Source organism: Muscardinus avellanarius (assembly GCF_963383645.1).
Source record: "Muscardinus avellanarius genome assembly, chromosome: 14".
Lineage (NCBI taxonomy): Eukaryota > Metazoa > Chordata > Mammalia > Rodentia > Gliridae > Muscardinus > Muscardinus avellanarius.
The window spans coordinates 9,026,885-9,043,426 of NC_137800.1; the positions used below are offsets into that span (position 1 = coordinate 9,026,885).

Below are 16,542 nucleotides of genomic sequence, written 5' to 3' on the forward strand. Positions count from 1 at the left end.
TTCCTAAATACATGTGTGTGTCCTGAGTCCCCCACAGGGAACTCCTCCAGACCCTCCAGAGAATCCTCTTCCCTCCTGTCACGGTTGGGCATAGGACTTTAAAGAGAAGCTTAAGATAAGAGGTCCTTAGGATGGGCCCTGAGCCAATAAAACTGGTGTCTTTGTAAGAAAAGGAGATTAGAGCTGGGTGCTGTGGTACAGGCCTGTGATCTCAGTATTTGGGAGGCTGAGACATGAGTATTGCAGGTTTGAGGCCAACGCCAGCGGTTTAACCAGACCCTCAGTGACCTAGTGAGACTCTGTTTCAAAATAAAAAAATAAAATAGGGCTGGATGTGCAGCTCAGAGGAAGAATGTCCCTGGGTTCAATCCCCTGTACCCCCTGTTCCCCCCCCCCCCACAAAAAAACTAGGATTCAGCTGTGTAACAAGGGAAATAACTAGGTAAGCCACAGGAGGAGGAAGGCAGCTGCCTACACACCAAGGACAGCGGCCCAGGAGGGACCGGCCCTGCCCACACGTGGCCTCCTGACCTGGGAGGACAGAGAGGTCTGCGTTAAATCGCCCCGCTGGTGCCGCCAAATGCCCTTGCACGTTGGGGTCACCGCTGGGCTCTGGTGGAGAGCAGAGCAAGGCCAGGCTTCGTGGCTCTGCTGCAATTCATGGCGGGCCATCCCTGGCTGAGGAAGCCGGGCTGTGTGCTCTGGGCCTTCCAGCCACCCCGAATCAGCAACTTTTCCACACTTTCTCGGGCCAACTGTGTCCTGCTCCCCACACACCAATCCTGCCTTTATAGCTTTCGTGCACATTCTGTGCATCGTGAGCCCAGGGGCACGGGGTGGGCCTGGGTGTCCCATAGTCTGGACTCCCTTGGGTGGGCTCCAGGGGTCTCCTGCCTCCTCTGTTGGGGTTTCCCAGAGCCTGCAGCAGGCCGAGGGTTTCTGGCCACTGCCCTAGAATGGGGTATGTCTGCTGCACCCTATACCCATCACATCAATTGTATAAATTGCCTTGACTGGGGGGAAAAATTACATGAGCAGAAATGAAAATCAGCAGAAATGGTGCACCTTAATTTAATCTCTGTCCCAGCACCCGGGGATCGAGGCTGAGTGTTTATTGTTTTATTTCTTCTCATCTAAAGGACTCCGCGTGTTCAATAGTGTTGAGTCTTCATTTTCTTTCAGACATTCATCAGCAAGGAAATGAATGTTGCCATCTCAGAGGGCCCTGGAGAGCAAACCTTGAGCTCTCTGCCCTCCGACTCGGACGAGCTCTGACAGCACCATCTGCGACTGCAAACTCAACGCCTTTCTCCCGGGCACTGTGCGTTCACTGTGGGGTTTTCAAAGATAGTAAAAGGCAAGCCGCCCAACCTAACTGTACTCCATCTTTGTCCTCCAAGTGCCCTGTGTTTCGGTAAAAACCAGTGTTAAGGCCTAGAAACCAGAGTGACTTCATGTCTGCCCCTACCTTCACTCACACACACACACACACACCCCTTTAACCTGCTGAATCCTCGCCAGCCAATCAGCTTAAAGGTCAGGTCCCCAAGGGCCTGGAAAGCTAACCAGCATTCTGTTTCCCAGGCCACGGTGCCCTGACCCTTGGCGATAGCCAATCAGTGTCCGGCATGGTTTGATAGCCGCCGCAACTGAACCGAGCACCTGCTTCTGTCCTTCATGTACGTCTGTAGATTTTTGTCTTTATAAACCCTGCCTTACCCTTTAACGGCGTGCCTTCTTGAAGTGTCCATCTTGGATATGGAGGGTTGCCGCCGGCCAGCTTATTAAAGGCTTCTCGAGAACTGGCTGTACTGGCGGTCTCCTGTGGTTTCTCAGGCCCTCGCTCTGGTGGTTTACAACAATAGCTAATATTTCTGGGGTGTGATAACCACTTCCTTGTCCCTTGTGGGCTCATTCGATTTATTTTCTTATATTTTTTTGTGGTACTGGGGATTGAACCTAGAGGGCTCTACCTCTGAGCTATACCCCCAGCCCTATTTTATTATTATTAGTTTTTTTGTGGAACTGGGGATTGAACCCAGGGGCATTCTACCTCCGAGCTACACCCCCTGCTCTATATTTTATTTTATTTTTATTTTTTATTTTTTGGTGGTACTAAGGTTCCTGGAAACCCAACTATACTCCCAGATTTATTTTATATTTGTACTTGGAAAGAGGGTCTCTTAAGCCAGCACGGCTGGCTTCGCGCCTGCGCGATACTCCTGTCTCAGCCTCCCAAGTATTGGGATTACAGGCGTCACATGAAGCTGCATGTGGTGGCACACACCTGTGATCTCAGTACTTGGGAGGCTGAGACAGGAGGATCACAGGTTTGCGGCCAGCCTTAGCAACGTGGTAAAGTCTTCTGCAACTTGGTGAGACCATTTCAAAATAAAAAGTCAAATAGGGCCAGAGGTCAGCTCAGAGATAGAAGGCCCCTGAGTTCAATCCCAGCACCACAAACAAACTATAGCACATGTCTACAGAGCGATGCAGTGACCCACGGTCCTGAGTCACCCGTTTGAGAGATCGCCCTGTTTTGTTCTGTTCCTCGCCCCTGTGAGGACTCTGGGTCTGCACCCCGGGAGAATGGAGGGAGGCATTCATCACAGGGCAGCACTGGATGGGAGGCTGGAGATTTTCTGATGAAAGCCATGTCAGCTAGTTAATGATGATGCCCGCCCATTTGTGAGATTCAATTACAATGGAAAATCAATCGTGGCCATCCGCAAAGTGATGGATACCAGAAAAGGCTCGGGGAGGTTGCACACTGTACACGATCGGTCGATGCGAGTCCTGGACAGCCCGTCCGTCCTGGTCTGTTCTTATTTATGGAGAGCCGACCCCAGCCCAGAAGCTGCTGCTGCTCCTGAGCTCGGGGACTTATTTCAGTGGTGGGAGGGAACCACAGAGCCTTGTCCTCAAACAGAAGAGCAAACAGATGCCAAAAGGGTCGGTAGAAAATCAAAGACAGCGCAAAGGTAAATAAATCTGTCCACCCACATCAAAGTCCATCAGACGGATGGGGAGGATGGGGTGAAGATGAAGGCCGGAGATGGGGGGAGATAAGAGCGTTTGAGCTTTGGGAATGTGCCCAGCTGGTGCAATCGGACTCTGATTTACAAAAGAACGCGTGTGTGAGTCCCACACACCAGTGACAAATGTCCTGTCTGCCCAGCTGGGTAGGGGCCCCTGCTCTTGTGCTCCCAAGCCCAGAGTCAAGGGCTAGATGTTAGAATCCAACACACATGTTTTCAAACCCCAGTACTGACACTTATTAGGTGGAAACTTAGCCTCCCAGGGCTTTGATTTCCTGGTGTAAAGTGGGGGTTTCATAAAGATCGAATAAAGTACTGCTTGCTTCCTGGGCCTGGCACACAGGAGACATACCCACACCTGGCGGTTCTTAATATCATAATTACCTTGACCTCTACCAGGGTGGTCTATTTCCGGTCTGGCCCCTTCATCATCCTGTGAGTTTCTTCTAGACACACACTGTATTGATTTTTATTCCTGCTGCTAAAGCAAGGTACCATAAAAAGGCTAGATAGTGGGGGAGAGCAGAAAGAAAAAAGGGGGGGAATATGAGCTAAAGATTCTGGAGGATCTGTCTTTTTTTGTGTGGGTGGGTACTGGGGATTGAGCCCAGGAACATTCTATCTGCCTCCAAGCTATATCCCCATCCCTATTTTATTTTTTAATTTCAAAACTGAGTCTCACTAAGTTGCTGAGGCTGGTCTCAAACCCGTGATCCTCCTGCCTCAGCCTCCCAAGTACTGGGATTACAGGTGTGTGCCACTACGTCCCGCTTGGAGGGTATGTCTTCTAAATGAACCTGTGGCCCGGGGCTCTTATTTTTCTGCTTTTTTTGTGGGGGGGGGGATCTGGGGATTAAACCCAGGGGGCATTCAACCTCCGAGCTACACCCTCTGCCCTAATTTTTATTCTTTATTTTGAAACAGGGTCTCACTGGGTTGCAAAGGGCCTCACTAAGTAGCTGAGGCTTTCCAGGAACCGCGATCCTCCTGTCTCAGCCTCCCAAATGCTGGGATTACAAGCGTGCGCCACCACACCCGGCACCAAAACTAAATGTGAGTAGCTGCTGGAGAGGTGAAGGGGGATTAAACTTTATTTTTCACACCTTAGGTTATTATTTGGAAGTAGCAATCATGAATGATTTTATAATGAAAAAAAAAGCCCTCAAAGAAATAAACCATGCAGCTGACCGTCACTTGTCCCTGCAGCCTACCAGGTACCAGGTATTTAGATTTGAGCTGAACAGGGCCCAGAAGAAACAGGACAGAGGATCGGCCAGGCTTCCACTTAAGACCTCCACATCTGGGAAGTCCTCCAACAAGGCAAAGCCACCACGCCTGTCTTTCCCCTTCTGTTTTTCACGGGTTTCCTCACATGATTCCATCGCGCCTCTAAATTAACCTCTTCTATCTGCCCCCCCCTCCCTTTCTGGGAGAAGCAAGAACCAAGAAGCAAAATCTTACCCAGCCACATCCTTGGGTTAAGAAAGGCTTGATGCTGTGAAGGAGAAACAATGGGTGTGGATGTCGGGATTCTCTTTGGCCAGACAAAACCGCCTTCCTTGACCACGACCTCCAATTTCCTTCTCTCACATTTCTTCTGTATTCTCATCTGGTTAAATTCTTACCCCCAAATGGAGTTTCTTCAATGAGAATGGCAATCATCAAGAAGTCAGACAACAATGAACGCTGGCCAGGATGTAGGGGAAAAGGAACTCTTCTACACGGTTGGTGGGATTACAAATTGGTACAGCCTCTGTGGAGATGCCCCAGAAAACGGGGAATGGATCCACCACGTGATCCAGCTATACCACTTCTGGATATCTTCCCAAATGGAATCAGAATATTACGGCGGTGTAGGCATACCCATGTTCATAGCAGCACAGTTCACAATGGCCAAATTCTGGAGCCAACCTAGGTGTCCATCAACAAGTGAATGGATCACAAAATCATGGGATATCCACACATGGGATTCTACTCAGCAGCAAAGAACAAAATAATGTCATTTCCAGGAAAATGGAAGGACTTGGAGAACATTATGTTAAGTGAGATGAGCCAGTCACAGAAAGCGGAGGGGCAGATGTTTTCTCTACTGTGCGGAAGCTGGGGAGTGATGGGAGACCCAGAGGGACTCCAGACAATGGAGGGGAAGCCCAGGGGGCCGGGAGGGGCTGGGGAGGGGGGGGCGGATCAGTGAGGAGTCACTGCCGTGGCAGCTTGGACAGAGGTGAGAATACCAGCATACCAGCGCCAGCCTCAGCACCCTGTGTGGGCAGGGGAGCGGGAGGGAGCCGGGGAAGGACTGTAAGGCACCAGTGAAGGTCTGAACACAGCGGGACTTCTGTGTGAGACAGGCCTCTAGTTTGCTATATGATCTCTCTCTCTCTCTCTCTCTCTCTCTCTCTCTCTCTCTCTCTTCTCAAAAGAAATAAAAATCTATATATACCGTTGGGGCGAGGCAAAGAGAAGGTTGGAGGGGCAGGGCTCAGAAGTTCCTAGGTGTGTTCCTAGTTTTGGGCTTGCTAATAAAGGACATCAAGAATCTTGAGAATTTCTGGGTGGGTGTGCTGGTACACGCTTGCAGTCTTAGTACTAGGGAGGCTGAGACAGGAGGAGTACAGGTTCAAGGCCAGCCTCTACTAGGGAGGCTGAGACGGGAGGAGTACAGGTTCAAGGCCAGCCTCGGCAACTTCGGGAGACCCTGTTTCAATGTTAAAAACTAGAGAAGTTGGGAGTGTAGCTCAGAGGTAGAACACCCCAGGGCTCAATTCCCAGAACAACATTACAACAAATAAAAGGAATCCTAAGAATGAACACAAGCAGCGGGTTATGGTGCAGTCGCCCAGGTAATTCTTTTTGTCTTTGTTGCCAGATCTCCCTCCTCCTCCTCCTCCTCCTCCTCTCCCCTCTCAGACTAAACAAATGAAAGGCCTTCTTTTCCTTCTCTGGGAAGAAAAGAAAATGCTTTTTTAGTTTCCATCAAATTCCACCAGACCACACAAATTTGCTGGGTAAGGCCATAAGCAGGTTGGCTAAGGGTTCTGATCTAATCCAGGGTCGCTAGCCGGGCGCACTTGGGAGGCGGAGACAGGAGGATCGTGCTGGCTTAAGAGACCCTGTTTCGAAATAAAAAAAATTATATAAAATAGGTCTGGGAGTGTAGCCCGGAGGTAGAAGGGTTTCCAGGAACCCCAGTGCCACCAAAAATAAATAAATAAATCCAGGGTTGCCTAGGCCTCGCCCTGACGCTCAGCTGACACCAGAAGCAGAGAGTGGGATACACCCATAAACCACTCGTGGCCAGAGTGGGAGCTGTGGAGACCCTGCTTGGAGGAGGGGCTCCCAGACTTGTCTCTGAATCAAAGATCTTTCTGCATATCATCGGTTTTTTCTGTTTTCGTTTGGTTGTGCTGGGGATGGAACCCAGGGCACTCTGCCTCTGAGCTACACCCCCAGCCCTATTTTATTTTTAACTTTTGAAACAAGGTCTCATGAACTTGAGGAGGGCCTGGCTAAGTTGCAGAGGCTGACCCCAAACCGTTGAACCTCCTGTCCCAGCCTCCCATTAATTGTGTTTACAGGCATGCGCCACCACGCCCAGCTCAGGGGTTTTATTTAGTGATCTAAACTCAGCTTATGCTTGAAGCTGTTGTCTGTTTGAAAACTATCCATGAAAACCAACCTGGGCAGACGTTAGAAGTGTGTGGATCAGAGGAAGGAGTCGTGGTGGTGCTCACCTGCAGTCTTAGCTCCCATGATGCCGAGGAGTGGGGGATAGCAGGCTGGAGACAGGCCTTTGCCACCTGTGGAGACCCAGTCTCAAAATAAAAGGGGCTGGGAGTGTGTCTTGGCGGCGGAGTGCTTGCTCAGCATGTGCTAGGTCCTGGGTTCAATCCGTGACTCCACACAGATGTACATACACCATTTTGCCCAGTTATCAGGCAGTTAGCAGGCAGCAGGCTCTCTGGCAGGAAGTGCCCTGAAGGACTCCTCCTGGGCCCATCATGACCCATCCTGGCTGTTTGGTTCACCCCAATCTGGTTCAGGGTGCCTTTCTGCAGCCAGCTCTCCAATGTGCATGTCTAACATTTCCCTGCCAAAGGGCCTTGTACTTAAGAACAAAACTGTCCAGTAATGCAGATAAAACCCAGTTGCTGGGACATATCAAGGTACTGATTTTTTCCACAGTGACTGTAAAAACCTTTGGTGTAAAATCTTTGACCTCATTAGGGCTGCGATTACTTAGCAGGTCTTATCCTGCTGTCTTCTTCCGCTGCTTGGATCCCACAGTGCCCGAAATAAAGTCCACGCTCCCTTGAGTCCCGGCGTGCTGGGAGGCACGTGGGCTTTGGACTCAAACAAACCTCTGTCACGTACCTCTCAGTGCCTGGTTGCTCAGCTAAGAAAACAATCCCGTGGAGCCCTTGTGACGATCACAGCCAGTTGGCATACAGGTGCTCAAACACAAACAGAGCGATAGTGGCGACCCAAGTGCCTGTGTACCCGGGGATGAACGGAGGAACGAAATGCCATCTCCACATAATATTTCAGTCAGGAGAAATTGACCTACTTTATACCCAAGCGGATTAGTAAATTATTCATATCTCCATCGGGAGTATATAGTGTTCTATATACAAAGTAGATTGAGTTTTTTAATGAATTATGCTATTCAAATCCTTCACTAAACTTGATCTTTCTTCGTACTCTCTTTTTCTGTCCTATTAATATTTACTTTCTGTATGTTGAAGCCCATAGGCACCGGAGGTGTAGCTCAGTGGTGGAGTCCATGCCCAGATGTGTGAGACCCTGGGTTCCATCCCCAGCACTGAAAAAACAGTTATCGAGTCTTGTAACATTTTATTGTTATACCTTCTCTATAGATTCACCCTTTGCCTTAAGGTACATTCTTTTATCTCCACATGGTCTTTCTGTGTTAAAGTGTGTCATCTTTTGTTTTTTGTATAAAGTTCCTGTGGTGGTATGTATTTTTCCACCTTTACTTTGAAAATGTATCTTTTGAAGGCTGCATATAGATGAGAATTAAAAAAAGTTCTTAGGATTACTGTTTTTGGATTGGTTATAAATGGTCAGACTATAACCCATTTTAATTTATAATGTAGCCCTGGTCTTTATTCGAGGGGCCCCATGTACAATATTATAACCTTTCCTATAGCATACCTATTGGCTAACAGGAAGAGCGTGAGATAACTTTAAATCAAGAAAACTGTAATATAGAACTCATACTTGGGCATCCTTACAGGTGAGCTGTCTGTGGAATTACATACACAGTGCACATCTGTGGAAAGCCCCATCGACTCTGCTCAGATGGGGACCACAGCATGAAGGTTTCAGTTCCAAGGAAACGGTGACTCGTATACTTTTTCTTTTCCATTTCTTTCTGTCTTTTGAAGATAACTGGTCTGAAAGAATGAACAGAGGAGAAAAAGTGCCTGTGTTGCCAAGAAAGTTAAATGTTGCTAGAACGACAGAGCCCAAGAACATTACATTGTTTACCTCCAACCCACATTTTAGTCCACTAATGCTAAAGGATTGAACCCAATTTGAAAACATAACTCTGGTTCTGTAAGACATCTTTAAGTGACAACTGACAATGTCGTTTATAACTTTACCAAGTCTATGATGTAACTTACAGTAGCAAAAAATATTTAGTTTATTTGTATTATCTACAGCCCCAAGACTGGCACTATTTAACATGTATTTATGCTATGCATGTTATATAATACATTCATATAACCTCTCTCTCTCTCTCTCTCTCTCTCTCTCTCTCTCTCTCTCTCTCATGAGAGATTTGAAACTCACTGTGATATTACGAAGTCTTTGTGGTCCATACTACTCTCTGTATTCACTTGTACTTTCAAGTTGCCTATGTATTTAAAAATAAAAACAATCACTTAAAATTATATTTTCATTAAAACTCTATCATCTATCACTATTGTGTGTGTGTGTGTGTGTGTGTGTGTGTGTGGTGCTTGGGATGGAACCCAGAGGCATTATATCTTCGAGCTACCACCCTCCAAGCCCTATTTTATTTGGAGATAGTGCCTCCATAGGTTGCTGAGGGAGGGTCTTGCTAAATTGGTGAGGCTGGACTTGAACATGTGTTTCTCCTGTCTCAGCCTCCCAAATCCTGGGATTACAAGCATGCGCCACATGACCAGCTCCATCTGTCACTAAGGAAACAGTTTTGAATCCCTACCTACTAGTTAGTAGGGATTCCTATTACTTAGAGATGCCTTATCCACTGGTAATCAAGACTAACCATACAAGTCTTTGCATCCCAGAATATGGCAAAAGGATCAGTGATACAAGGTTATCTGGAAATAAAGCCATGCCGTCGGCCCTGGAGGACCACTCCGCAGCAGGCCTCCAGGCCAGATCCGGCCGTGTGGGCCTCCCACTGTCCTGGTTGGGGCCTCCAGGGGGCTGTTTGCACCGAGTTCACCTGATGACACAGTTGCCAACACATTTCTAAAGTTTAGAATAAAATATGTATTTATTATGCTTCTAGCATTTTATCTTGAGAAACAAAAAAAAAAGATATTTATAAACCTAAGGGAGTCCAGGTTCATAAAAGATTAAAATTGCTCGTCTTCTAGAACATTCTGCTCATTATTTATTATATTAGCCATTAGTTGATTAAGTACTAAATTTTCATGTAGAGACAAAAACTAAATCTTTTTTTTTTTTTTTGGTGGTACTGGGGTTCCTGGAAGCCCTTCTACCTCCGGGCTACACTCCCAGACCTATTTTATATTTTTCAAACAGGGTCTCTTATGCCAGAGTGACTGGCTTTGAACCTGCGCGATCCTCCTGTCTCCGCCTCCCAAGCGCGGGGATTACAAGCGTGCGCCACCACGCCCGGCTCAACCCAGGGACATTCTACCTCTAAGCTACATTACTTTGAAACAGGGTCTCACTGAGTTGTAAAGGGCCTCACTAAGTAGCTGAGGCTGGCCGCAAACTGTGATCCTCCTGTTTCAGCCTCCCAAGTACTGGGATTACAAGTGTGTAACTATTACTAATTATTAAAAAGCTAAATCTTTAGCTATTACTAATTACATCTACCATGATGTTCCTCGTAGTTTGTTATACCAACAAGTCCTAAAATAATCAGCATGAAACCACATACTCATCGCTTATATACTCTTGAGTTCTCCATTTTTTCCTCTGGGATTGAATTTTAATCAGGATAGCAATCAGGACACAGAGAATGATGAAGAAAGGAATCATTAAGAAATAAGGCCAGTTGCCAGGTTTGGACCGGCGATGGCTCTGCACGTAGTGGCTTCCTAGGAGAGAAAAATGCCGGAGGTTAGAAAATCAGTCGCCAGAAATATAGTAGAGATGTTTCTGATTTGTATTGCGACTGCAAGGATAAGAATGTGAGACACTTAATAGCCTTACAGTCCGCATATTGTTGACAGGGAGTAGGTAACCTGACTGCCCAAGTGTGGAGACGCCCTCCCAGCGCGTCCACGGGAGGCCTGGCCCTGGCTCTCTGTGTCGAGAACCTTCTATTCTCTGTCTGGAACCCTAAAGGAAAAGTGTAATCTGTATAAGATTTGGGTGTTTTTTTTTTTTCTTACACTCTAATCTAGCAACAAATACTGCGTATATAATATTTAAATGAAGTTGAATCTTTCTTTTCTAGTATTGATATGTGTTTTCATGCCTTTTCTAAGAAATTGCTGTTTATTCCAAGGTCATGAAGAAATTTTCTTTTTTTTTTCTTTTTGTGGTATGAAGGATGGAACTCAGGGGCCTTCTATCTGGGAACTACACCCCCAGCCCTATTTTATTTTACTGCTTTTGTAACGGGGTTTTGCTAAGTTGCTGACAGCCTCACTAAATTGTTGAGGCTGCCTTCGAACCTATGATCCTCCTGTCTCAGCCTCCCAAGTAGTGAGATTATAGGTGTACACCACCTTACTCGGCTTCATGTTACCTTCTAGAAAATTTAATTTTGGCTTTCACATTTAGATAAATGAACTATTTCATACTGACTTCTTTTTTGGTACCAGGGATTGAACCCAGGAACATTCTGATTTCAAGCTACACTCCCAAGCAGCACTTCTTATTCTTTATTTTTTGGGAAACAAAGTGTTGCTAAGTTGCGGAGGCTGGCTGCGAACCTACCATCCTCCTGTCTCAGCCTCCCAAGTACTGGGATAACAGGTGTGCGCCACTGTGTCTGGCTTGTCAATGTAAGCGTTATCTAATGGAACTCTCCTGATGCCGGGCGTGGTAGTGCACGCTTGTAATCCCTGCGCTTGGGAGGCTGAGACAGGAGGATCACACAGGTTCAAAGCCAGCCTCAGCTACTTAGTGAGGCTCATAGCAACTAAGGAGACCCTGTTTCCAAATAAAATATAAGATAGGTCTGGGAGTATAGCCCGAAGGTAGAAAGCCTCTGGGTTCCACCCCCAGTACCACCAAAAAAAAAAGGAACTCTCCTGACCCTGGATGCGCTGGCTGCCCGCAGGTTTTCTCTGATATCAGCCTGCCTTGTCTCTGTTTTTGTTGTTGTTGTTGTTGTTTTGCTGTATTTGGGATGAAACCCAGGGACATTCTATCTCCGGGACCCCCGGCATTACTTTTTACTCTTTATTTTGAAACAGGGTCTCACTGAGTTGCAAAGGGCCTAAGTAGCTGAGGCTGTTTGCAATCTGCGATCCTCCTGTCTCGGCCTCCTGAATGCTGGGGCGACAAGTGTGCGCCACCACGCCCAGCTGTCTCTGTTTTGATTCATGTTTCAGGGGGCTACTTTCCCCAAGCTCCTTGACCTGCCATCTTTGAGTTAGGTCTGATATTAGAGTCCCTGGGGAAAAGTCAGAGGATCAAAAGAATGAAATTGCTCTAGCACCCCCTCCCCCTCCCGTCCTCTCTAGCTGAGCCAGCAGGGGTTGTGTATATCTCCAGTGCTGTGCAGAAGGAAGTGCTCCTGAGGCCCATACCCTGGCCATCAGGGGTCTGTCACATGGCCAGGGATACAGCCCAGGTATGGGCCCAGTGACATCATAGCCGCTTCTTGTCCCTGCTGCCCTAAAGGAGCGGTAGTCATTCCCTATTGTTCATATCTGAATTGCTTCACTCTTCTCTGATTGGCTGAGAATGTGTTAGAATGTTATAATGACATGCTGTTCCTAGCATGTCTACAGTCTAGGACTCCTCTGAACGTGTCTGCGGTCCAGTTACCTACTTCCTGTAAAAAAAAAATATGCTGATTATAAGATTATTTAATGTCTGAATTATTTAATGTCTGGGATGGAACCCAGGGGCTTTCTACCTCCGGGCTATACTCCCAGACCTATTTTATACTTTATTTGGAAACAGGGTCTCACTAAGTTGCGGAGAGCCTCACTCAGTAGCTGAGGCTGGCTTCAAACCTGTGCGATCCTCCTGTCTCAGCCTCCTAAGCACTGGGATTACAAGCGTGCACCACCACATCTGGCTATTGTCCCACATTTTTATTCTTGCAGTCATAATACAAATTATTGCTAGAAATATTGTATACATATGTACACACACATATATTACTCACTAGAAGTAAAACATAAATAGCCACGTGTGGTTTATTATTAGATGTGCTAAAGACCGTTTATTAAATTTAACACATTTACAATGCTGTTTTAATGATGAATTCTGTTTGTTCGTGAGACTTACTGGCATTTTCTTGGGGCTGGGTTTGCCGGTTGCCACTGTCAACACTCCCACCAGGATAGTCGTTATTCTGTTGTTCACAATATGGAGGTAAAAAAGAGGGGTAACAGTGACAGTGTCTTCTGTTATTGCACACCTGAAAGAAGAAAATCTTGTATGATAAGCAGCTCGCTTTATATGTGCTTGAGGAGAATCATAAAATAATACTTGGGCTTGAGGGTGGGAGAGGGGAGAGGGGAGAGGGGAGAGAGAGGGGAGAGAGAGAGGGGAGAGAGAGAGGGGAGAGAGAGAGGGGAGAGAGAGAGGGGGGAGAGAGAGAGGGGAGAGAGAGAGAGGGGAGAGAGAGGGGAGAGAGAGAGGGGGGAGAGAGAGAGAGGGGAGAGAGAGAGGGGAGAGAGAGGGGAGAGAGAGAGGGGAGAGAGAGAGGGGAGAGAGAGAGGGGAGAGGAGAGAGAGAGGGGAGAGAGAGGAGAGAGGGGAGAGAGAGAGGAGGGAGAGGGGAGAGAGGAGAGAGGGGGAGAGAGGGGGAGAGAGGGGGAGAGAGGGAGGAGAGAGAGAGAGAGAGAGAGGGGGGGGGCAGGCTTTTGTTTTTCTGGGATCACTGAAAATAATTTCTATCCTTACCTCCTAGTCTTGATACTTACACCCCTATTGTTACAGTTTTGTGGCCTGCAGTCATAGTTCAAGTATGCACTATTTACACATGTCTTATTTCGGCAAATCTGAAAAGGAGGGGTCAAAATAAGCTAATGAACACGCCATCTAGATTTGCCACTTAATTAACATAATCCCATACTATCCTGGAGTTAAACTACAATGAAATATCGCCTCACCCCAGTCAAAACTACTACTATCAAAAGGACACCTCAACAAACACAGGCGGGGAGGGGACAGGACGCTCAGACACTGCTGCTGGGACTGTAGCCGGGACAGCGCCCATGGAGAGCAGTATGAAGTGTCCTTAAAGAAAAAGAGAGACTGAGAGAGAGAAAACAAAGCAAAGCAAAACCCGGGTACAGTGGCGCACACTCGCAATCCCAGCACTGGGAGGCTGAGACAGGAGGATCACAGGTTTGAAGCTAGCCTCAGCAACTTAGAGAGGCCCTCTGCAACTTAGTGAAACCTTGTTTCCAAAGAAAAACTAAAATATGGCTGCAGCTCTAGCTCAGAGGTAGAAGGCCGCTGGGTTCCACCCCATAAGACCTAGCAATTCCCCCTGCTGGGTATTTATCCAAAGAACAGGAAATGAATACACTGAAGAGACATTTGCGTTCTCTTATCTATTGCAGCACTTTGACAAGACACAGGAAGTAGAAGCCGCTGAAATGGCCATGAGCCTATGAATGCATAACAAATCTAGAGAGACTAGAGTAGTATTCAGCCACCAGAGAATGAAATCCCGTCCTTCATGTCAGCACAGGCAGCCCGGAGGACCAGATGCCACATGAATAAAGCCAGGCACAGGAAGACCAATCCTGGAGGATATCAATGATATGTGAATAGAAAAGGCTCAAAAGAAGTGGAGACTAGAATCCCGGGGGCTGGGGGATGGAGAGGGATAGATCCATGGTGCAATGTTACGGCTCATCTGGCAGAATCATTTCTGGTACCCTAGTGCAGAGTAGGAGGATTACAGCTAACAACAACGCATGGCAGATTTCATTATATATATATTTACTTTTTTGTGTTACTGGGGATGGAACCCAGGCGCATTCCACCTCCGAGCTACACTCCCAGCCCTATTTTTCATTCTTGTGTGTGTGTGTGTGTGTGTGTGTGTGTGTGTGTGGTACTGGGGGTGGAACCCAGAGGTTTTCTACCTCCAGGCTATACTCCCAGACCTTTTTTATATTTTATTTGGAAACAGGGTCTCACTAAGTTGCTGAGAGCCTCACTAGTAGCTGAGGCTGGCTTCGAACCTGTGTGATCCTCCTGTCTCAGCCTCCCAAGCGCGGGGATTATAAGCGTGCGCCACCACGCCCGGCTTTATTTTTCATTCTTTATTTTTGAAACAGGGCCTCAGTAAGTTGGCGAAGGGCCTCACTAAGTAGCTGAGGCTGCCTACGAACCTGTGATCCTCCTGTCTCAGCCTCCCTAGTACTGGGATTGCAAGCATCTGTCACCACGCCCAGCTCTACTATAAGTTTTAAAAAGGAGATTTTGAATATTCTCACAAAGAAGAAATGCTTAATGTTTAATATAATTGAATCACTTGCATTTGGCCATTACATACAGGTATCCATATTTCAAACTGTTACATCATATCCATAAATATATATAATCATTGTGTTTCAATGAAATAAAATACAAAACATTTCCCAATACTCAGTCAAGTCTGCAAATACAGGGAGAAATAGACTTTTTTTTCTTTTTTTCAGCTACACTATTCTGGAGTATTTATCCAAAAAAAACACTAAAATTGGTATTCTATATCAATACATGCATACCCACGTTCAGAGCAGTGCCATTTACAATAGCCAATTTATGGAGGAACCAGCTTACATGTCTGCCAACAGGTGAACGGGCAATGAAAATGTGGAGAAAACAGCCAATAGCTCCTTCAGCCATAACAGACAACAAAATTATGTCATTTATAAGAAAATGGACAAAACTTGAGAGCATTTTGTTAAAATAAGTCAGACTCATCAAGTCACAGGTCATATGTTTTCTTGAGTTTTATTGACGATAGAAGGGAAAAAAAGGAAAAAACGGGGAAGGGGAACTGAGTGTCACAAAAATAGAAGAGATCTCTGCAGTAAAGCAGAAGGGGGCCAGGGAGGAGGACAAGGAGAGGGGGTCCTGGGGAGCAAGGCGGGCCAAAGCACATTGTGTGTATGGGACGGATCCCACCCTCCTATAGCACTATAATGCACCCATTTCAAAAATGAGGACAGCCTCAGCAACCTAGTGAGACCTTGTTTCAAAATCAATCAATTAATTAATCAATCAACAGGGCTCCTGTCTCAGCTTCCCAAGTTTTGGGATTATAGGCATGCAACATCACACACACCCAGGAAACAGTGATGGGGTGTGTGTGTGTGTGTGTGTGTGTGTGTATGTGTGTGTGTGTGTGTGTGTATTACTGGGGATTCAACCCAGGGACATTCTACCTCTGAGCTATATCCTATTAGTCCTATTTTTTTTTTTTTTATTTTGAAACAGGTTGTCTCTGAGTTGCTGAGGCTAACCTCAAACCTGGGATCCTCTTATCTCAGCCTCCCAAATACTGGGATTACAGACATGTGCCACCACACCAAATGAACAGTGTGATTTTTAATTCAGTAAATTAAAAACTATATGTTTATCTTCCACAAAATAGTTACATAATCGTCAAAGGAACTGGCATAGTGTTGTTATTATTCATGATTGCAGAGTGTATTTTATTTTTAAAAAATTCCACTGGGCATGGGGGTACACCCTTGTAATCCCAGTACTTGGGAGGCTGAGACAGGAGAATTGCAGGTTTGAGGCCAGCTTCAGCAACTTAGTGGGGCCCTCTGAAACTTAGTTGGGCCCTCTGAAACTTAGTGAGACCCTGTTTCATAATAAAAAAATAAAATAGGGCTGGGGATGTAGCTCCATAGTAGAATATCCTTGGGTTCGATCTCCAGCCCCTAAAAGCACCAAAATTTTTTTAAATCTTATTTCCAAATTTCTATGTTGACTATATAATTGAATTATGAGAGAAAATACTAGACATATTTTATTTAAAATAAAATATTGGGGAGTACTGAGAAGAAAAGACTACGTGCCTTTCCCGCACCGCAGATCGTTCCGTCTCGCACCCACATCTTACTTTGCCCTTCATGACCATAAGGAAAGTCCAG

The 16,542-nt window shown here is 46.4% G+C and overlaps 1 protein-coding gene across 1 annotated transcript in view; it reads right to left on the reverse strand.

Annotated features, from left to right (window-relative positions):
• Nucleotides 1-7,468: 7,468 nt before the first annotated feature.
• The window catches only part of ADAM2 (ADAM metallopeptidase domain 2), a gene marked incomplete at both ends in the record, with an annotated part of 49,926 nt that continues 40,852 nt past the window's right edge, over nt 7,469-16,542 (reverse strand). Inside the window, one exon of the mRNA XM_080710202.1 lies at nt 7,469-7,530. Coding sequence (XP_080566328.1) covers nt 7,469-7,530 — 62 coding nt within the window. The remainder of the gene's footprint in view (nt 7,531-16,542) is intronic.